The sequence below is a fragment of the Haliotis cracherodii genome, unplaced genomic scaffold (genome assembly GCF_022045235.1).
Source record: "Haliotis cracherodii isolate W230 unplaced genomic scaffold, xgHalCrac1.p SCAF_7, whole genome shotgun sequence".
NCBI lineage: Eukaryota > Metazoa > Mollusca > Gastropoda > Lepetellida > Haliotidae > Haliotis > Haliotis cracherodii.
The window spans coordinates 48,075,969-48,100,055 of NW_027266330.1; the positions used below are offsets into that span (position 1 = coordinate 48,075,969).

At 41.1% G+C, this 24,087-nt stretch overlaps 1 protein-coding gene across 1 annotated transcript in view; it reads left to right on the forward strand.

The window, feature by feature from the left end:
- The first annotated feature begins 7,266 nt into the window (after positions 1 to 7,266).
- LOC139447338 (26S proteasome non-ATPase regulatory subunit 1-like) overlaps positions 7,267 to 24,087 on the forward strand; it is a 328,509-nt gene continuing 311,688 nt past the window's right edge. Inside the window, exons 1-15 of the mRNA XM_071228641.1 lie at positions 7,267 to 7,356; positions 9,404 to 9,447; positions 12,224 to 12,297; positions 12,722 to 12,785; positions 13,166 to 13,271; positions 13,617 to 13,759; positions 14,238 to 14,300; positions 14,911 to 15,054; positions 15,610 to 15,678; positions 16,309 to 16,484; positions 16,737 to 16,803; positions 17,927 to 18,064; positions 19,132 to 19,220; positions 19,489 to 19,567; positions 20,236 to 20,335. Of these exons, the coding sequence (XP_071084742.1) occupies positions 7,332 to 7,356; positions 9,404 to 9,447; positions 12,224 to 12,297; positions 12,722 to 12,785; positions 13,166 to 13,271; positions 13,617 to 13,759; positions 14,238 to 14,300; positions 14,911 to 15,054; positions 15,610 to 15,678; positions 16,309 to 16,484; positions 16,737 to 16,803; positions 17,927 to 18,064; positions 19,132 to 19,220; positions 19,489 to 19,567; positions 20,236 to 20,335 (1,381 nt within the window). The 5' untranslated portion in view covers positions 7,267 to 7,331. The remainder of the gene's footprint in view (positions 7,357 to 9,403; positions 9,448 to 12,223; positions 12,298 to 12,721; positions 12,786 to 13,165; positions 13,272 to 13,616; positions 13,760 to 14,237; positions 14,301 to 14,910; positions 15,055 to 15,609; positions 15,679 to 16,308; positions 16,485 to 16,736; positions 16,804 to 17,926; positions 18,065 to 19,131; positions 19,221 to 19,488; positions 19,568 to 20,235; positions 20,336 to 24,087) is intronic.

The window sequence follows — 24,087 nt, forward strand, 5'->3', positions numbered from 1 at the left end:
CATGGCCTGGCTGTCGTGATGAAGCATCATACCCGACCCATGGCCTGGCTGTCCTTGTGTAGCATCATATCCGACCTATGACCTGGCTGTACTGATGTAGCGTTATACCAGACCCATGGCCTGGCTGTCCTGGTGTAGCAACAAACCCGACCCATGTCCTGGCTGTACTGATGTAGCGTTATACCAGACCCATGGCCTGGCTGTCCTGGTGTAGCGTTATACCCAACCCATGCCTGGCTGTCCTGGTGTAGCAACATATCCGACCTATGGCCTGGCTGTACTGATGTAGCGTTATACCAGACCCATGGCCTGGCTGTCCTGGTGTAGCGTTATACCCAACCCATGCCTGGCTGTCCTGGTGTAGCAACATATCCGACCTATGGCCTGGCTGTACTGATGTAGCGTTATACCAGACCCATGGCCTGGCTGTCCTGGTGTAGCGTTATACCCAACACAAGCCTGGCTGTCCTGGTGTAGAATCATACCCGACCCATGGCCTGGCTGTCTTGATGTAGCGTTATATCCAACACAAGCCTGGCTGTCCTGGTTTAGAATCATATCCGACCCATGGCCTGGCTGCCCTGGTGTTGCATCATACCAGCCCCATGGCCTGGCTGTCCGGGTGTAGCATCATATCCGACCTATGGCCTGGCTGTCCCTGTGTAGCATCATACCCCACCCAGGCTTGGCTGTCCTGGTGTAGGTACCAACCCGACCCATGGCCTGGCTGTCCTGGTGTAGAATCATACCCGACCCATGGCCTGGCTGTCTTGATGTAGCGTTATACCCAACCCAAGCCTGGCTGTCCTGGTGTAGCATCATACCCGACCCATGACCTGGCTGTCCCTGTGTAGCATCATACCCGACCCATGGCCTGGCTGTCCCTGTGTAGCATCATTCCCGACCCAGGCCTGGCTGTCCCTGTGTAGCATCATACCCCACCCAGACCTGGCTGTCCTGGTGTAGTTTCCAACCCGACCCATGCCCTGGCTGGACTGGTGCAGCATCATACCCCACCCAGGCATGGCTGTCCTGGTGTAGCAACATACCCGACCGATGGCCTGGCTGTCCTGGTGTAGCATCATACCCGACCCATGGCCTGGCTGTCCTGGTGTAGCATTTTAGATGCTTCGCGGGATCAAAGTTTCTTTGATGAGATTTATCTTCTTGCCCAGCGTGTCCACCATTGCCGAACATTGTCATGCGATTTTAATTGGACTGTACACAGACTCGTCAGTCCAGCCAAAACATAACTCCGGAATTCCAGCTTAGTTCGGCAAGGGTGGAATCTGGACATCTTCTCGGGAAGATGATGTGACCCATTGTTTTGCCTTTTACAATTGTACACCGAATCTTGTGTGTTTCAAAATAATGTGTTGGTTGGTCATTGATCTTATATAGTTATTACAGATTTCGGGCTGGGCTGCAATGGCAGACCTAACCTGGACAATCGTCTTATTACATCAATCAATACGCAATGTATTGACATCTGCTCCTGTTATCAATAGAGAATTCCGACCAATAACTCGAAAGGAAAGGGGAATACCCAAACCTTGAAACATAATCGGGGCGAACCGGGATTCGAACCTACAATCATAGGTTTCTGGCGGGCCCAAGGGACGAAACTCTGCACAGCAAATCTCGGCGCATTCGACGACTGGGCCACCCGTGCCCCTCCATGAAAGACAAACTGATTTGGTTATTGTGAATAAACATTTGACTGGCCAGCGATATCTTGTCGTTCCATTCTCTAGAATTATCGGCAGACATTTTGAACTGCAAATCCAGCCCACATCTTCCCAGGTCTTCACCGATTATCTCCGGATTGTTGGATTGGCCCTGCCATGTCCCCAATAGTCTACCTTTGTATAGTCTCCCTGCTATAACCGAACCGGGTTGCAACTGGTACCTGAACAGGAATGATTACAATATTATAAACAGCCCAAGCCCATTGTATCTTCCTTAGTTACCACCTTATGCCACAACTCCCGAAACAACTTATATACCTGTTGCAAAGACAATCTAGTCTAGATCACTACGGAAGCTCCTATCGGCCACTGTAAAACAGAAATAAAAGAAGATCTACGCCAACACATTATATATTCTGAGCCATGCATATCAAAACGAATTTTGTATTTACTGTTATAATTCAGTGTTTGCTTGTTTTTTTAAAACTCGTTGAAGACACCACTGTTTAATAACAGGTCTAACAAAGATAACAGCAGAGAACAACCAAACTATGACTATGGAATATGTACACACCTTAAATAGTCACTAAATTCCCAACAGTTGTAAGATAGTCCGCATAAAGTGTGCATCGTAATGAATAAAGCCCGCCACATTCTTACTGGACCCAACGGGGCGATCGGGTAGTCTAGTGGTTAAAGCGTTCGCTCGTCACGCCGAAGACCCGGGTTCGATTCCCGACATGGGCACAATGTGTGAAGCCCATTTCTGGTGTGTCCGCCTTGATATTGCTGGAATATTGCTAAAAGCGGCGTAAGATCATACTCGCTCACTACTGGACTCAACACAGTAAGTCCGCCACAATCACTCGGATGTTTGAGATACATGTGGCTGTTTCTATTTGAAGTCTGTACATATTCCATAATTTGGTTTCTCTGTTTGTTTTCATCGGTATTCCTGAACTACAATAACCTGGTTTACACCGTGTTGGAGCGCTTGCTTATGTACCGCGGGAAGTACTTTTACTAACAAATATTGAAAACTCTCAACATCCCTGAACTTATTCAAAGTCATTTTGTGTAGAGATCATAGATCATTAAAAAACCCTTCATGTGCACAACATTTACTGACGTATGTAATTTTTCACATATGTAACAACTACTGTATTCGACGTAATAAGCGCCCACGGCGATATTTGCTAATATGTTCGGCTAGTGAACAATCCCAATTAGCACCCCTTCTAGTTGATCAATGTGCACAAGACTTATTTATTCTCGTATAATACATGTGTTATATGCATCCTTAATCAAGGGAAATTAAATTCTTGAAAAATCTATCTGTATTATATAATCATTTCAGGCTGTAAAAAACACACGAAATTTACGATCTTTCAACTCGGTTGTTTTTCACTAAAATAATATTCTAATAAGAGCCCACTATTTCTAATTTTGAGAGCGCCCTGGGCGCTTATTATGTCGAATACGGTACACATAGTATGTATAAGTACGTTTTTCATGGAAACGTCTGCAATGTGGTTTTTAACAAACTTTTGCGATGGGAATCTATTTACTGAAAAGCTGATATTGTAAACACAAGATCTGCCAGCGGTACAACACGGACATGCACTTGAGTTCGACAACCGTTTGTTATTTCACGAATTGAAATTGGATTTCATGAACAGTGTTGCCAGCTAAGGCAGAAGGCGACCTCTTAAACACTTAAAGCAACAACAACTCGTATAGAGATATGCTATTGTTTCAAAACATGCTTCAAGTGACGTTCAATGAGAGTGCTCCATATAGCCCCACTATACTCAGTGTTTTACTCAGTGCGTTTACTCCTCAGTGTCGATATAGAAAGCACGCTGGACCAACCAAACGACCAACCATATCTTAGCGATATTTTGAGGGAAATCAAATGAGTGAGTATGGTTTTACGCCGCTTTTAGCAATATTCCAGCAATATCACGGCGGTGGACACCAGAAATGGGTTCCATATTGTACCCATGTCGGGAATCGAACCCGGGTCTTCGGCGTGACGAGCGAACTCTTTAACCACTAGGATACCCGACGGCCCGGGACATCAAGAGTGCAGTAAGAGACATATGTGAACTTAAAGATGATGTGCGCAGTATTCGGAGGGATATTACTACTATTACCCAAGAACAGTATGTTACAAAGGAGGATGTCGCGGCGCTAGCAGATAAACACAATGATACTGAGAATAAAGTGGACACCAATACATTTCAGAGGGCTCAACGATTGGGAAAACCTCAAAGTGGTAAAAACAGACCTGTAATTGCCAAATACATACACACCGAAGACCAAATGCTCGTGAGAGGAGCAAGGGAACAGTTTTATGCCAAAGGTGTAAAATTTGCTTCTGATTTCACTAAAAGACAGAGAGGAAAATTAGCGGCACTTAAGACAAGCAGGGAAGAGAGGGTATTATGCAAACGATACCTAACGCATCGACGATGACTTCACTCCTCATCAGCATAGGAAATCAAACACCACACACAGAAACCGTCCATCAACACGGAGCCAAGCACCAGAAGGAGAATAGGGGTCCGGTCAGGCCCATCAGTGACAGACGAACCGGCAAATACAGAACTATGAAGCAGGATAAATCTCACTATTTACTTGGAACTGTCTGTCATCACATAGACATTTCAACTACCAACACTTGAAACATGTACTCTCCTCCTATACACTTGTGTTGTCCTGTTGGAGACATGGTTTTACTTGTATCATAACTACTCCAACTTTTTACCGTCCCATTGTTCCTCTTTTTTAGAGATAAGGGCAAACATGGCGGGGTGTGGGTATTTATCCATAAAGCAGTCATCAGAAATACAAATCTGGAAATAGAAAAAGGGGGAAAAACTGGGGTAGATGTTGAAAACAGAATATGTACTTCTTATGAACGTTATGGGTTTAATTATGTTAAAAATGAATACAACGTCCTTCTTGTGTACATTGCGTACTCGGAACTTAGACGCCGCTATTAACCTCCGATTTATCACAACAATTCCTGTCTAGAACGATTTGTATCATGTCTACTACAAATACTAAATGTTTGTCAGACCTATCAAAATATATGTATTTTGCTTGGTGTATTTGTACATGTTTATGTAAATATTGCACCAGGTTTGTAGTAAGTCCTGTTAGTATATGTGTACTGCAGGTGCATGTGAAACTGATTTGCACATATAATTTCAATATACTGGTATATTATACATCTTATCCATATTTGACATATTTGATATGTTCTTTATTTAAACAAGTTTAAATACTAAATAAGTTTAAAGGTATTTAAATTCAAAACATGACTAAGGATGTTTAAAATCCTAGAAAGAAATGTATGCTTAACTGTAATTCCGCCTAAAAGTACCGAATACTAGTAACTAAATTGAAATCAAACAAATACAAGTCTGAAAACAAACTTTGGGTACTAGTACATGCTTGTATAGGAGTAGAAAGAGTGATTCCTATTTTGCCGTGATACTATCTCGATAGATATACAAGTATACACAATGACTATACTATACACATCTCTATAGATATACTAGTATACACAATGACTATACCATTCTCATCTCGATAGATATACTAGTATACACAATGACTATGCCGTTCACATCTCGATAGATATACTGGTTTATCATATACCTGTCAACAGTATGCATCTTCCCGAGATAAGCGAGTTAACTGGCTTTCAAAGACCAGTTTACGCCCTTGCCGAACTAGGCTGGAATTATGGGGTTATATTTTGGCTGGACTAACGAGTCCATGCATAGTCCAATCAAAATCGCGCACCGAAATCGAAAACCGGTTCGTATACTGCCGTGCAGATTTCGGTCGATTGCAGGATTTGCAAGCATGTCTACAGTCAGCTCGGTGTCAACAGATATATTCCAAATGTGTTCATGTTTTAAATCAAGGTGATCACGTACTTTGATGCACTTCGCGAAGTAAGATAATTTTAATAACAATGCAAGTGATATGAGAGGTGGAATCTGATAGGTCAATAGGAGGGACATAACTCATAATAGCCACTGGTGGTGCTACAATCGAGCCCAGAAATTCCAGCTTAGTTCGGCAAGGGTGGAAACTAGAGTTTTAGAGTCAGTTAACTCTCTTGCGTCGCGAAGATGATGATGATATGAGGCATATAGTGCCATCAAAGAGACGGTCATATCACAGGGGTGTAATAACCCGTGAGTGAGGACCCCTATTACATCCCCGCAGGGCTGATATGGCTTTTCCATGCATTTGTTGGTGCGGTGTAGGATAAATCAGAAAGACGCATCTCAACATGTCTATCCCTTCAAACTGCTGTATATTTTAGTGGGTAATGAAGATAACCACTCATTCCTCCATAACCTGTGTGCAGTGCAGAATTTGAAGCACAATCTTAGACACTAGAGCAGAGACCATATGGTCTCTGACTAGAGAGCACATGGGGTCATCCCAATTAAACACCAGTACAAACAATCATTAAGCGTTTTAAGTAATCAATTCTGTGCTTCTAAAAAAAATACAAATATCTGGGGCTGTGGATGTCTTTTGGCAGCTAACGCGGGTAGTTTCGGGGCCATGTGACCGACAAGCCACGGAAGACAATGCGGAAACAATAGTGAGTCCAATCAGAGACCATGTACCGCGTTCGTGACCCACTCGTGTTATTCCGGGACAATCCGAATAGCGAATTGCAGGTTACGGAAAGAGGCGAGTGGTGACGAATGCGTATACCGGTATATGGTCTATGGTCCAATCAAGGCCAAGCTTGGGACCCGCATGCAATTGGCCATACTCGTTGTGAAAGTCAAGCTTGATACTTTCATCACTCAAGCTTGAGACATTCGTGACCAAAACTGAAATATTATAGATAACCTTTTTATTAAAATTTCTTGAAATTTCTTGAAATATTAAAGATAACAGGTTTATGAACAAACGCTGCCTTTTATAAAAGTGTTTGCTTTTTAAGTTTGTACCTATTCTATTTATCAGAATATTACATAAGAAATTCATCTCATTAAAACACTTTCGGTTAAATGAAACAATTATAAGAAATGACTGAGACCACACATTGAAATATGAGAGATGATAATCACATTTTCGGATTTGTTACAAATTCTAGTTCCGTTTTTTGTTCCGCGGGTATTTTTGTACCAAAGCGTACTTTAACAAAAATTCGTCGACAGAACCATAACATCTTTATTTATATGGGTCGCTGTTTTAAATCTGATTTATAATTATACATCACATGTGATGTGTACTTTTATTTTGAAATGCAAGCAAAAATGTTGGAAACAGTAATCTCGGAAAAGGCGGTATTTCGGAATAAAACCCTTTGAAGACGACTAATCAATAATATGTTCAGATCTTCCAACTAATTATGGTGACAATGTTAATATCATTTAAATCATATCTTCATATTATTATGTACATATCAGAATACATAGTTTCATTATATTCTAAATATGAATACAATGAAACATTGCCACTATTTAAATTAAACGAACTGTCTTCATATTAGTTGTTTGGATGCTAGTGTATTATGAACTTCCGCTTTACTCACGCCGGGAATAACAACAGTGACTTGTGAAAGCGTTTCATGGTTATTTATTGAACACTGGCGAGATGAAGATGAATATTACTTCAGCAGGTAGATTCTCTTCACATGGCAATATCCCCACTCATAATAAATTAACACCCGCCGTCTCTGGTAACAGTATATAAGAGAAAACGGTGTTAGTACGCACTCGACGTTTCAATTTCGCTTAGTCACAAGTTATAAAGTTGATTGTGTACACGCAATATATATGAGAAAATTTTACTTTATGTTACTTATAAGTAGTTTATTCACCACACTGAATCTGGCATAAAAAATGACAGCAAAATGACACACCTTAGCCTTTTTCATTTTGGGTTTAAAGAGTAAATCGAGTAAATACATATTGGGTGGGTCATCACGTCGCTGTTCATATCAATTTAATTTGGCGCTAATGTTTGGTAGATGGGTCCTGTAATGGAAATGTGTGTTTTTTACTCTTCCATGATATATTTAAAATTTATAACTTGGAATATTTCATTGTTTTATTATTATAATCTTGTAGCCTTTGTACAGACAAAGAGGGAGGATCATGCTGTTAATTGAATGAGAACAAGAGATTTGGGGATCACTAATACTGGTGAACATTTTGATTGGGCTATGAAAGAAACTACTCATAGCCAATTGTAAATTAAGAAGATTGTATACAGGTATATATTACAGACAAGTCTATAACTGTTTTGGCATATTGAGTGTAGGTACTGATCATTATATAAATAATTATTCTGAACCTTTGTCTGTTTGCGAAAACGTTGCCTCTCATTTTCATGTTCTAATGATAGGGTAGACTACCCTAGTCAAACATAGGACAATCAATACAAGATACACAGATTCATCTGTATGAAGATATATGTGTATAATCATGATAACAATTACAGAATGAAAGTAAAAGGGCCTTTTGTCTTAACCCTAATGTGAAAAATACCCAAACATGAGGTGGTCCCTATATTCCAATCCTGCAGCAACAAACCCCAAGGACCAATCACACCAGAGATATCTGTGAATGGGAAGCCAACCATATGCATGACGGCACATTAAAGTAAAAGTGAAATGTGGGGCTACATTAATAAAGGGTTGTCCTATCCTCCCATGTCTTGGAGTCATCATTGTAGGGGTTCAGTGTTGTCCAAAGAAACAAATGATGTCTTGAATGCAACAGGAATAATTTTGTGGTGTCGATTTTTTGTTTTATATGTTATTAATGTCTACCACTGTTTGTTTCAAAAGATAATAGCCCTTATTTATTGTGGATATCTTACATCAACTCAAATTAAGTCAAGTTCACAGGTTTCTTGTTTGCAAACCCAGCCTACACTGATGCTAATCTCTGCTAATTAGGTGATAAGTGATTGGGTTGAATTGTTGGCGAACCTTCTTCATTATTCACAGGTGATTATTGAGGTGTTGGAGTATAGCATAATTTAATGCTAATTCCTGTGTTTTCACAGAGGGTTGAATAGATGAGAATCTAGGGAGTGTGGAACCCCTTCGTTCAAGTTTTAACATTAAGATTATGATAAGAGTCCCTCAACTTTCGTGCTTGATTTCAGATAAGGTATACTGATTTAGTTGTTTTATTCTGTTACAATTTATATATATAAATAGGGGTGGGGTAGCCTAGTGGTTAAAGTGTTCACCCATCACACTGAAGACCCAGGTTTGATTCCCCACATTGGTACAATGTGTTAAACCCATTGCTGGTGTTCCCCATCGTGATATTGCTGGAATATTGCTATAAAACCATACTCACTAACTCATAACATTTAATTGCACTTATCATTATTGTTATGATCTTTTCAATAATTTTTCATGCTTGTTTCACAGTGCCATCATCCCAACATATGTCCTCTAGCAACTGTACAAGGGGTGGTGGGGTTGCCTTGTGCTTAAACTGTTTCCATTGTCATGCTATTAAAAGACCTGGGTTTGATTCCTCACATGGGTACAATGTGTGAGGCCCATTTCTGTTCTTCCCGCCATGATATTGCTGGAATATCGCTAAATGCGGTGTAAAACTATACTCACTGCAAAAGGAAAGAGTTAAATTTTTCATATATTTTGATGATGTTGTTATGTTATTATTATTCTAATTCTTTTACAGGTGGAGTCCTGTCTCTGCTTGATGAACAGGAACCACAGCTCAAGGTAAGAAATAATAATGTCAATTATTCACAGCTGTTTGTTTATGAAACATGATGTTTACCATATTTTCTTGAGTATAATGCACACCCCTATCTTGGGGATTCAGTATTTTTGAAAAATGCTTTCCAGTGTTACAATTACAGAAACAATTACATCATACCCCTTTAGCTAATCAAGTAAACAAATGGGTGATAACAAACTTAGTACAAATTTGAAATTTGACGTTTGACATAAAAAATCACTGGACATGTTGATTTACCATTTAAATTGTTATTGCTGTTCTGCTAGGCACTGTTATACATGCAGTTAATAAGATTACCGTGTGTATTTACTTGTAAACTAAACCGGAAACAGCAATCAGCTGTACACACATTTTCTCGACATCTACCAGAGATTTGGTTAATAAAACTTAAAAGAATTTTGAATCAATGATTGGAAGAATTGTATCTGAAACTAATATTTTATCAGGAATAATATACAGTGTTTCCTTGACATTACGATCGTCGATGTACCATTAGTCTGGATTCAGTGCAGGGTAAACTTTGGCTACCAAAAATTCATGAAGAATTTCCCTAAGAAGCGCATTAATGCAAATAAAGTGACCAATATACTGATGAGATTTATTTTCCAGTTGCAGTAGATGTGTGTGTGTTTGTAAAACAATTACGTTCATGATACATTTTATCCAGGTGCATGTTATTTATTACTCATCTCAGCTTGTTGTAAGATCACACGTGAAATGTCTTTGAACTCCAAACCGTCCGCGTGTAATGCAATAACAGTAACAGAAACAATGGCTTCCGGTATTTAATCCGGACTTGACTAACCGTGATAGACCTGAAAAAAGAAACCCGAATATAACAACAGTTTGTTTCCATATATAGAGTCTACATGTATAACATCCAGTCTTAAAAATAATACTCTGTACTTTGATTCATATACACTTATAATTATTCATATTTTTTACGCATGCATTTTGAATCATGGTCTATGATCGATGAGACTGTGACTTCGCTGATTGCATGTCACTGCACCCGAGAACTGTTGCTGAAGCTTTTACTTAGACTCTGGTTTGCCCTGGTCCAGAGTCAAGTATTTACAAGCTGCTGTGGGGGGCACGGGTGGCCCAGTCGTCTAAGGCGCTGCGATTTGCTGTGCAGAGTTGCGTCTCCTTGGGCATGCCAGAAACCTATGATTGTGGGTTTGAATCCCGGTTTGCCCATATTATGTTTCTAGGTTTGTCAGCACCATATCAGTGCTAGTGGGTTTCACCCATGTGGTAAACGTCTGAGACCTGCATCACTTTGTGCTTTCCTCCCACATGAAGATGACACGCCGTGATATAACTGGAATACTGTTAAAAGTGGCGTTAAGTCAACTCACGTGATGTTTAGTGCTGACATTGACTGACAGTGAGGTGTCTGAATATTGTCCCCATACCCCAATGGATTACCAATATCATGCTTATTCTGTTACTATTAGCCACTGGTTTGTCCCCGACGAGATGATTTACCATTGTATACAGTAGGGCTGGGACGGGCAACTCGGGTACTCGGGTCAGGGGGCTCCTGAGTAGGACCCGGGTACCCACATAGCTACCCGGACCCGTGGTTAGTCACGTGACATATTGTTTAATGACAAAAACTTACAAGAGCTCAGTGGTTACACTACAAGTCGCTAATGTTCCCATTTCTTTATGACGATGCACACATTCCTTTTGACTTGTATATGTTTGAGTAAAGATAAAGCTTCAGTCAACTTCAGTGTACGCAGGATTCGATCGTTTCATAAGAGACCATATAAATTATGGTTTCTGGTTTCATACATGTATCTAAACAGCCAGAGTTACAGTTGAACTATTCCCAATTAGAGTTTGTGCTCCCAACTCTTGTGACCTACAGTGGGTACCCGGGTAGGGTCGGGTAATAGGGGGTTGAGTACCGGGGTAGTAAATTTGGACTTGTCCCAGCCCTAGTATACAGGTCACCATGCTATAGATGCATTAAGGCTGGCTGTGTCAGGCAAGAACATGTTGCTTGTCATTATGATGTTGTCCAGGGTGTCAACAGTGTCAAATCTTGTTTACTTATGCATTGATTTTGTCTTGATATATTTGCATACTGTTTATAGTTACCGTGTTTGATGTAATAAGCGCCAGGGCGCTCTCAAAATTAGAAATAGGGGGCTCTTATTAGAATATAATTTTGGTGAGAGAAAAAAACAACAGTTGAAAGATTGTAATTTTCGTGGTTTATGCTGACAGCCTGAATTGATATAAAAGTAGAATCTGTGGGTATTATACACAATAAATATATTGTTCAAGAAATTAATTGCCCATAATTAAGGGTGCATATAACACATGAGTGCGTATTATATGCGAATAAATAAGTCTTGTGTACATTGATCAATCGGAAAGGGTGCTCATTGGGATTGTTGACTAGCCAATATATTAGCAAATATCGCCGTGGGCGCTTATTAGAGCGGGGCACTTATTACGTCGAATATGGTGTGCATCATCCCTTGGACATGTAGAGTTTCAAACATCATACATGTATATAGAGTTTCACATTCCATATCTGTAACATAAGCATGGTTGTCATATTTGGGCCTTCACCACTAAGTCCAACCTCTTCTTGCCAAATGTCTGAGACCAGCAGGACCTTTCTTCCACATCGCTGTCTGGAATCATGGCAGTATAACCCAGATACTGCTGTTACACCTCATTCACTGCACCCATGGCTCATTCAATTCAAATTCCATATTTTATTTTCAATTTCAGGTGTTTGCTTTGGATAAACTAAACAAGATTGTTGACGTCTTCTGGGCCGAGATATCTGAATCTGTTGACAAAATGTAAGTCTTCATGTCTCAGAGCAAACAGAAAGATGCAGAACAAGCTTAGATCATGTTCTAACTTGATAATGTCAATTTGTAAATAAACTTGAACACAGTGAGTTGACTGAAAGATTTGGTGATTTATAACATGCGTATAAGGGTTTCACTAATGTATAGAACATGCAGCTGTAGTGAAGTATGTCTATTGGCAGCTGGATACAGCTTCAGTAAAATAAGGTGTAAATGCCCTATACTTTTGCCCCAGTTCGCAGTCTGTGGGGTTGGTCCAAGGGCCATCATGTGACTTTTAAACACTGTAAATAATGAATGGAGACCTGGTGTTATAGTTAGTACATCTGTCGGCTGCATGTTATTGTGACCCTCCCTGTGTGGTGAGAGAGCCGGTGTGTTTGTAACAGGAAGTCTTCATGTTGTGTTACAGAGAGGTCCTCTATGAAGATGCAAGCTTCAAGAATAGAGAAATGGCTGCTCTTGTGGCATCAAAGGTTTGTTGTCTTTTTGATCATGGTGGCTACTGGGCCCCTTTCCACAAAGCAATTTTAGCTCTACGACTGTCGTAAGTCAGTGTTAAAGAATGGGAGTTACAATCACCTTAGCCGTAAGTTCGCTTTGTGGAACAGGGCCCTGGATGTTAACTGCTGCAGTATGATATTTAATGTATGGCTAACTATTTCAAACTGAATAAATCTGAGTGCCTTTTTTGGATTTTGTAAAATGCACTTAGTACCAGATTATCTCCAAAAGACTATCGAAGATCAGGGCTTGGAATGGTCTTCAGTAAGACTTGATCATCACCATCCCCTGGGTTTAACCCATCTTGCTGGCTTGCCTGCCCACCTGCCTTCACCGATTCTTTATTTTTCAGGTTTATTACCATCTTGGAGCGTTTGAAGAATCCTTGACCTATGCCTTGGGTGCAGGGGATCTGTTCAATGTTAATGACACATCAGAATTTGTGGAAACAACAATTGGTATGTTTTGATTTTATTTGATTTATGTCATGAAATGTATACCCTCAGTGTGTGATATTGTGTTTATAAGTGACTTCCCAATTTTATCTGAAGTTGCTTTTCATTTGTTAATGTTCCATTTATGAATGAAATAGGTTTGATTCCAGACATTGAGAATTCCTGTTATCAGTGACAGTGAGGTAACCTGGTTGTTAAAGTGTCATGTGTCAGACTGAAGACCTGGGTCTTAGTTCCATCAGGTGCACATATGAAGCTTTTCTGGCATACCCTGTTTTGATATGGTTGCATTATTGCCAGGAGTAGAACAAAACTCCACTCACTAATGAGATCAATTCTGCCTTGCAGCCAAGTGCATCGATCATTACACCAAGCAGTGTGTCGAGAATGCTGAATGTGCGGAAGAGGACAAGAAGCCCATTGACCCAAGGCTGGAGGCTGTCGTCAACAGGATGTTCCAGAGATGCTTTGATGATAAGCAGTTTAAACAGGTGCACAACCCATGATGTGAACCCTTTCTGTGACCCGTGAAGATCCGGGGTAGAATAGGTCTCCAGCAACCCATGCTTGCTGTAAAAGGCGACTATGCTTGTTGTAAGAGGCGACTAATGGGAAAGGGTGGTCAGGCTTTCTGACTTGTTTGATATATGTCATCGTGTCCCAATTGCGTGGATCGATGCTTATGATGTCAATCACTGGATTGTCTGTGCCAGACTCGATTATTTACAGACCGCCGTCACATAGCTGGAATATTGCTGAGTGCGGCGTTAAACAACAGACAACATCAACAGTGTTCTTGAAACCTTTTAAACAGCACACATTATGATTATGTTAGGCTTTATCATTGCTATCGTTTGACATTTTACTGGCAGACTTCAGTAACCTTAAAGGAGCTTCTTCTTTTCTGCACATATTTGGTCACTTTGTAACAAGCATTGCTATAGTTTATATTTGATTTTTGTCCTACAGGCCCTTGGTATTTCTTTGGAGACAAGAAGAATTGATATATTTGAACAGTCAATTTTGAAGTCTGTAAGTATAGCCATTCCACGTTCAATTCTGGATTATACAGAGCTTTTTTGCAGCCCTTGAAATGTTGGCATGTTTTTTTAACAGATCACGCTGTGTGGATTCTGGTTTAGAACCAGTCCCCAGTGGCCTCTGCTGGTCGTAACAGGCGACCGAACCGATCGGGAGGTCAGCCTCAATGACTGGGCTGTCATTATGGCCATTGTATCTTGGTGACATGGCTCTTTGCTCAGAATATCAATCACAGGAGTTTTTGATCCAGACTCGATTATTTCCAGGCCACCATCATGTAGCTGGAATATTGCAGCGTTGACAAACATACAAACAAACAACAGAATATTTTGACAGTGACAAGCATGTTTTGCTTTGAAGCCACTGCACATATTCCAAACTTTGTGTGTAAGCCAAGGCATTAGTAACAATGTCTCGTAGCATTTCGTTCAGATGAGGACTGTCTGGTAATACTCGCAAAAATCAGTTGCTCTTAGGATATGCTAGATTTTGAAGTGTTCTAAAACTTTTCTGAAAGTTTCTGCCAGCCATGTTGATACTGTTTTGTGGTGTGGACAGTCAGCTGTGTGAATGTGTTCTCCATCAGTGTATTCTGTTGCAGGATGATATCCCATTCATGCTGTCATATGCATTCAAAGTGTGCATGGCCCTCATCCAGAACAGACAGTTCCGCTGCACCATCCTGAAGGTCCTCACAAAGCTGTATATGAGCTTGGAGACGGCCGACTACATCAATGTTTGTCAGGTAAATAACACAGAAAGCTGATGGACATCTACTGCTTGGCTGTAGGCTTATATAGAACTACTGTATTTGCCTGCAGAGATATACAACTAAAGTCAACGTTTCACCTACGAAGACCACAAAGGTCTTGTCTAATGTCTGTAAAATGTCGTTATTCCTTTTTTTTTAAATTGTTTGCCAGAATCATATTACCTTGTCAATCCAAACCCTGTATGCACCTGGTTGGTCTGTGTACATAGCTGATCTTGTTAGTCCAAACCTTTCTAGTGTGTAACTCCTTGCCTACATTGACAGTCCATCATGTCCACACCCTGTTAGCACATGGTTAGTGTGTAGACTCTGCTGATCTTGTTAGTCCAAACCTTTCTAGTCTGGGCACTACTTGAGATAAGTGTGGCAAGATATCTGTATTCAACTGTTGACAGAAACCACCATCTACTGCAAGGTTCCATCATATGTAAGCTTTTACTATGCTATGTGTTATATTTCATAGAGTTGTGATCACATGGAAGTTGGCTGGTCTTGTTCATGGTACTATGTCCTTCATCTGTGTTTCAGTGCTACATCTTCCTGGATGATCCACAGTCGGTAGCAGACATTTTGGAGAAACTTATCCGAGGCGACGAGGTAAGGGATGGTTGGGCTGTTATTAGTTGGATAAGGAACAAAAGTGAAATGATATTACTCTTGAAACAGCAGAACTTTTTTTCCGCTTGAAAGTTTGATAATAATACTTCAGGGAAACCTTCAAATGCATGGTCCATGGTGGGATGGGGGAAGTATCAACCTTAATTTTAAATCTGGGTAATCACAATACAAATCAGTTGTCAATCTACAAAGGTCATCAACACAAGTAGAGAAAAATGATTTGCTGCACAGGGCAATGAGATATCGGAGTGGTGAAACAGTGTCTCCTGCTGTTATTAGCATGGGATATTACTGACAGTGCTATGATTTTATTTTTCACGCGATATCAGTATTAATGTTTTCTCTGCTGTCATTCTACCCTTTGGGGACACTCTTCTGAGGCTACAGAGATTCTTACCCTATGCATGGCATGGTCCAATGATCATGGGTTAGATTTATTGGCTTGTCAGCAGCATTCTTTTCTCGTGGTTTCCCCGAACTGGTACATCTCTGGGACCCTCCAACACTTCAGGTTTTCCACATTATTTTGGCATGCCACACTGTGACTGAAGTTCTTGTTCACAACAGTGTAAAACACAAAGCTGTAATACCCCTTGTATTGTGTTGCAGGACTCAGTGTTGATGTCGTATCAGATAGCGTTCGACTTGTATGAGAGTGCGACCCAGCAGTTCCTCCAGCAGATCCAGTCTGCACTTCGCGCAGCCGCCCCCATCCCCATCGTCACTCCTGATGCCAAGAAGAAGGAGGAGACAAGCAAGGAAACCAAGGAGGAGCCAAAAGAAGGGTAGGTGGCGCCACACAGCAATATTCCAGCCTCATAACCTGGACCATGAATCATCAGCTCGGGACCAGACAATCCAGTGATAAGAGCAATAATCCATGCAAGGTTTAGTTTCTTGATCAACTGTAATCTTTGTACAGATGGGAAGTATATTTTTAATGAAGTTACATCAGTTTAGTAAAGTGAATATGTATAAGAAGTGTGACTTTGCCGCTCGACTAGCTTCTTATTAAACTGTGTTACTGGTTTTTCCAGAGATTCAATGGAGACTGATGAAGCAGCAGCAAAGACAGCTCCATCGGTTCCTGATGTCAGCAGCTTGGTAGGTTCTGCACTACAGGATTCCATGGTCCACTATGGGTTCACGCCATCTCAAACAAGGCCTCAGTTGGGGATTGGGTGGCTGTTGGCTGTTGATGTCATTTTGATGTATGACTAGTGGAAAGACTGGGAGTGTTTCATCCCTATCCACGAGCTTTGCCATAGGACACTAGACAGTTTCACTTCATATGGTTTTGTATCACTACTAGCTCCAGCTACCTCGTGTATATCCTACAGTTGTTGTATTTACAGACTGGGGAGTTGTGCCCCACCGTGGGATAAATGTATTGTGTGACATAGGATAAGTTTTAAAATTTGTAATATATTTATGATACTTAGCCTATCTCACAATATGCCCAGCCGTCAATCCCAATTCCTCAAGCCTATTAAGCTCTAGAAAGAGAGTAAGTTGGCTGGGGAGACCACGTGTTCAGCGAATGTGGGTCAACCGACAGGAAAAGCATGAGTGACCCAGATTGTTGGGAGGTGACCATGGTGATGCTAGGTGTGTTTTGGGTGAACTGTTTTTTTAAGAAGCTGGAAACCTTTGTAAAGAGAAATGCATAGTGAGAGATAGGATAAGTGTTATAAATATACAGATTTATTAAAAAATGTACAAGTTTAAAGATTTAGAAGTACTATTTTAAGATACAGAGGTGTTGTTTAGTGACATGGAGATGTTGTTTACTTATTTAGATGCTCTATTTAAAGATATAGAAGTACTATGTAAGGGTACAGAGGTGTTGTTTACTTATTTGGATGTTCTATATAAAGATATAGAAGTACTATGTAAGGGTACAGAGGTGTTGTTTACTTATTTGGATGTTCTATTTAAAGATATAGAAGTACTATTTAAGGGTACAGAGGTGTTGTTTACTTATTTGGATGTTCTATTTAAAGATATAGAAGTACTATTTAAGGGTACAGAGGTGTTGTTTAGTGACATGGAGGTGTTGTTTACTTATATAGATGTTCTATATAAAGATATAGAAGGACTATGTAAGGGTACAGAGGTGTTGTTTAGTGACATGGAGGTGTTGTTTACTTATATAGATGTTCTATATAAAGACATGGAAGTACTATGTAAGGGTATATGTTAAGTGACAAAGACTTGTATTGTGCAGAGTGAGAGTGACAAGCTGCTGCAGGATAAGCTGACAAAGATCCACACCATCCTAGGAGGAGAAACCACCATCTACCTCCACCTCCAGTTCCTCATCAAGAACAACAAGTCTGACCTCCTCATACTCAAAAACACCAAGGTAAACAAGAGAACCTATACACCTTACTAATGTTCCAAGAATGCAAGAATGTGTTGCTATGTGAAAAATCTATTTCAACATCAGGAATATCTATCTACTCTTTGCCTTTGTAGTGAGTGTCATCAAAATGTATCATATCTCTAGCTTAGTAACAAACTTAGTTACAATTATGACAATCACCTAATACTACATTGTGACACTGCATTGATAGAAATGTATGAATTCTCATTCCTCTTGGACTTGTTGGATGTTAACACTTATGGCAAATTTGAAATGCTAAAAGGCACAGACATCTCGTTTTTATTTGGAGCTAGTACAGACTTCACACAATGAACAGACCCAACTATAGTCAAGTCTCGTTAATCTGACACTCGTTAATCTGACAATTAGCTTTTTCCGACACAAATGATGGGATCCAATAAAATCAATGCTATTTACACATGATTTAGATCCGTTAATCCGACAGTCTCCGACACACCTAATTTGCAACGAATTACCGAAATCACTCATTAATCAGTCTCGTTAATTAACACAGTCATCTGTCAACGAGTACACAGCCCGTGTTTTGATGCGAGACGAGTCGGCTGGTGGTTGCATATTACAACGGTTGCAGAGATAAACTTGCTTAACAATAAACAATTAATAAACGATTAGTGTTTGTATTGTTATCTATCGTGTAGTTGTCCGATTTTCGATCTCGAACGTTGATACTACTTATTTTCGTTAATCCGACATAATCATATGCAACCAATCATGTCGGATTAACGGGTTGTGACTGTAGGAAGGTAATCATACTAATTTGGCATCATTCACGAACAAACTTAGATGTCACTTGATCTACACCTACATGATTTACTAATGACAGTGCATTTGTATTTGTCTTTAACATGGATGAAATATGTTCTGTATTTGTCCATCTGTGATAATGTACAGATGTAATATGCCTGATGTAATCTTTACACCGTATTCTGGAGGAAATAAAGAATGTCTCTCTCTGACTACAAGAATATTTTCCTGTCTTACCAGCAGAATGCCCGAGTACTGTATGTGATGATGGTTTGTTGTAGGATGCAGTGAGAAACTCGGTGTGTCATTCTGCAACTGTGATTGCAAACTCCTTCATGCACTGTGGCACAACATCGGATCAGTTTCTCAGGTGAGTGGGATTGTGGTAGTTGACAGAAACAGGAAAAGCACTAAATAATGAATTTCCTACTGATATATGAGTAATTTTGGTTAGGGGTTCTGTCTTCTGAGAACAAGTATAGATAACTTGACATGTCTTGATAAACCATTGATGTGCCTTATTTCATTTTAGCATTCCATGGTTGTCTCAGCAGATATGTTTCCCAGATACATATAACGAGTTTATAACGAACACGCTTATACCGAATTGACGGATATGACAAACTGTTATTTTTCAGAGATAACCTTGACTGGCTTTCTCGAGCCACCAACTGGGCCAAATTTACAGCAACAGCCAGTTTAGGTGTCATTCACAAGGTAAGTGAGAACTCCATTCAACTTGGTCCATACTTGGGCTGACTTGCAGAGTGTGGCTACTCCTTGACTATTTAGTGAATTGACAAACATTTTTGCACTTATCAATAGGAAAACTGCTTGGTCAACATTTTGAAACATTTCCAAGTATATCGCTTAAAAGTCTTTTGGTCTTGTTGGCTTCTTTTTAAATGAGTTAGCAATTTGCTGCGTGGGCAGTTGTGTGGAACCACCAATTCATGATAGAAGTGCTCTGTATCAGAAGCAAGTCATTGCCAACTGTACGACAAGTTTCCAATTTTTTTTTTTGAACATTGTCTTCTTCTTTAATTTGGGGTGGTTGTATAGCCTGGTGGTTAAAGCGTTCGCTGGTCAAGCTGAAGACCCGGGTTCGAATTCCCACATGGGTACAATGTGTGAAGCCCATTTCTGGTGTCCCCCGCTGTGATATTGCTGGAATATTGCTGAAAGCGGCGTACCAACCATACTCACTCACTCCTCTTTACCATGTTACTTTGCGGAGTCTTGAGCCAATTATGTAAAGAGCATTCCATTGTGAAGTATTGATGTCACTTGATTCTACTTCATATAAACCTTTCCAGCTGTTCCCATAAAGTGTCCTTGGTTGATTGATGAAGTTTAGGACTCTAGAATGCTTTCTGTTTCCCCAGGGACATGAAAAGGAAGCTCTACAACTGATGTCCTCCTACTTACCCAAAGACACCAGTCCTGGCTCGTCCTACTCAGAGGGGGGAGGGCTGTTTGCTTTAGGTGAGTCAGTCTGTAGAGACTTGTTCAGGCACCAAGTATGTAACTCAAGCTTCTAACTGAAATAACAATCCACTTACTGTGACTCTCATAGACCCAGATTCACCCTAATGATTCTCAGCTTGACGGCACATATCGTGTTTGTGGGTTTCAATTAAGTGGTGAACGTTTAAGACCTGCATCACTTCAGGCTTTCCCTTACAGTAAGCTGCAACAACTGAAATACTGGTCTATATGGAGTTCATCCGAACTCACTCCCTGGCTACCATTATATACAGGCATTTACTGACGGGTGTAAATTAATATTCCTATATTTTACCTCATCCTGACTCACACTAATTGCTCATCTCATTTCCGAACAGTAGTGACCGCCTACATCAGTGCGGAAAGTCCAGGGTTTGATCCACATATGTTAAAAGATGGTACCTCTTGTTACCAAGTCTTGCGCTCGACATATAGGGGCTGAAACAAGTGACTGGTCGGCTTGGAGTCAGTATACTGTTTCTTAGTGGGGTATTCATGTGAAACTGTGACTTGGTATCTCAGGGGGGCACAGGTGGCCCAGTCGTCTAAGGTGCCGCAATTTGCTGTGCAGAGTTGCATCCCTTAGGCACGCCAGAAACCTATGATTGTGGGGTTTGAATCCCAGGTCGCCCCAATTATGTTTCTAGGTGTCAGCACCATACCTGTGCTCGTGGGTTTCACCGAAGTGGTAAACGTCTGAGACCTGCGTCACTTCGGGCTTTCCTCCCACATTAAGCTGACACGCTGTGATATAACTGGAATACTGTAAAAAGCGGCGTTAAACCCAACTCACTCACTCCCTCACTGGTATCTCAGTTGGCTAGCTCTATGAAATCAGTCCCGGCTAGTACTCCAGGCTTTTCCAGGTCCCTAAAAAGAATGAAAACGAAAATATTTACGTGAAAGAATTCAACAGGAAACTACCTTAAACAAGTTCAGAATAATTCACCTTCCACAATATAAGCAGGGTTTTTAAAGGGTTTACATCACCTGAGGCGACTTCTCCACAAGTAGCAGCCGTCATATAGCGGAATATTGCTGAGTGCTGCGTAAAACAACAAAACCAACCAACCAACCAACCAACCACAAGTAGCAGATAACTTGTTCCCCTTAGGAGGCACAAGATATCTTAAAGATTCTACTGTGGGCATTTATCTGGCAGCTTTCAGTTAAGTTCTGACTATGTCAAGCGGTGTAGAACAGAGTGGCAGAAATTTAGAGCCTTGGCTTGTGACCTAAACATAGAGCTACAACTTACCAGTGATGTTTACAAACCTCTCAGCAAGCTGGTTTGGAACATTTAACTCAAAAGATCCTTTGTCTTCTGGCACTAGCTATGGCAGCCAGAATGTTTGAGATACATCTGATTGAATATAGCTGCACTAGATTTGACAGTGGTATTCATGCATCAGCCTATCTCGGCTTGACATGGGACTTCATCTCAGTAAACCAATTGCCTGGTCAACCTGACAGACAATGCCATGTCCCAGCATTCTCCTCCATCGTTGGAGCAGAGGACATTGAGGACACAATCCACTCTTCACTCCCTTTTCAAGGAATGCTTCTTCAGAAGTCTCCACAACAACCATTTCCTTCTGGATGAGAGCAGTTGTTAGAGCATACTGAGCAGTCATAGCTCTACCTTAGCTCTCCATGGTAACTGCTCTGTCCCGACGATCATGGAAGGATGCTTCTGGAGGGCAAATACGTATCTCAGAGATTTTGCCACAAAGGACGTAGCTGGCATTCATCAGTTTGGACCTCTAGAAGTTGCACAACTCATGGTTCCTTCGAGAAGATAAATAAAGATAACACTCACCTGCAATCTTGTAGACTTGTTGACGTCAGGTTTCTGTTCCACAACCTACGACTGAGACGTTATAATTCAGAACATGAGTGATAACAATTATGTTAAGTTTATTGCCCTGTTCTCAACACTTTAATCGTTCAAGGTAATCAAGTTTTCTTTAGCCATGTATACCTTAATATTCCACAAAATGTAAAAAAGATTTACTTCTCTATTTCACTAAAGGAAGGTGGTACCCCTATAGAAGAAAAAAAAACGATGCAGATTATCAGCCATGTTCCCATGGGGTTATAGGACAGGTCACCAATATCACATACAGGTGGAACCCACCACTGTCAGATTATCAGCCATGTTTCCATGGGGTTATAGGACAGGTCACCAATATCACACATACAGGTCGAACCCACCACTGTCAGATTATCAGCCATGTTTCCATGGGGTTATATGACAGGTCACCAATATCACACATACAGGTGGAACCCACCACCGTCTGTCAGATTATCAGCCATGTTCCCATGGGGTTATAGGACAGGTCACCAATATCACACATACAGGTGGAACCCACCACCTTCTGTCAGACTATCAGCCATGTTCCCATGGGGTTATAGGACAGGTCACCAATATCATGCATACAGGTGGAACCCACCACCTTCTGTCAGATTATCAGCTATGTTCCCATGGGGTTATAGGACAGGTCACCAATATCACACATACAGGTGGAACCCACCACCTTCTGTCAGATTATCAAGCATGTTCCCATGGGGTTATAGGACAGGTCACCAATATCACACATACAGGTGGAACCCACCACCTTCTGTCAGATTATCAAGCATGTTCCCATGGGGTTATAGGACAGGTCACCAATATCACACATACAGGTGGAACCCCCCACCTTCTGTCAGATTATCAGCCATGTTCCCATGGGGTTATAGGACAGGTCACCAATATCACACATACAGGTGGAACCCACCACCTTCTGTCAGATTATCAGCCATGTTCCCATGGGGTTATAGGACAGGTCACCAATATCACACATACAGGTGGAACCCACCACCGTCTGTCAGATTATCAAGCATGTTCCCATGGGGTTATAGGACAGGTCACCAATATCACACATACAGGTGGAACCCCCCACCTTCTGTCAGATTATCAGCCATGTTCCCATGGGGTTATAGGACAGGTCACCAATATCACACATACAGGTGGAACCCACCACCTTCTGTCAGATTATCAAGCATGTTCCCATGGGGTTATAGGACAGGTCACCAATATCACACATACAGGTGGAACCCCCCACCTTCTGTCAGATTATCAGCCATGTTCCCATGGGGTTATAGGACAGGTCACCAATATCACACATACAGGTGGAACCCACCACCTTCTGTCAGATTATCAGCCATGTTTCCATGGGGTTATAGGACAGGTCACCAATATCACACATACAGGTGGAACCCACCACCGTCTGTCAGATTATCAGCCATGTTCCCATGGGGTTATAGGACAGGTCACCAATATCACACATACAGGTGGAACCCACCACCTTCTGTCAGATTATCAGCCATGTTCCCATGGGGTTATAGGACAGGTCACCAATATCACACATACAGGTGGAACCCACCACCGTCTGTCAGATTATCAAGCATGTTCCCATGGGGTTATAGGACAGGTCACCAATATCACACATACAGGTGGAACCCACCACCTTCTGTCAGATTATCAGCCATGTTCCCATGGGGTTATAGGACAGGTCACCAATATCACACATACAGGTGGAACCCACCACCTTCTGTCAGATTATCAGCCATGTTCCCATGGGGTTATAGGACAGGTCACCAATATCACACATACAGGTGGAACCCACCACCTTCTGTCAGATTATCAAGCATGTTCCCATGGGGTTATAGGACAGGTCACCAATATCACA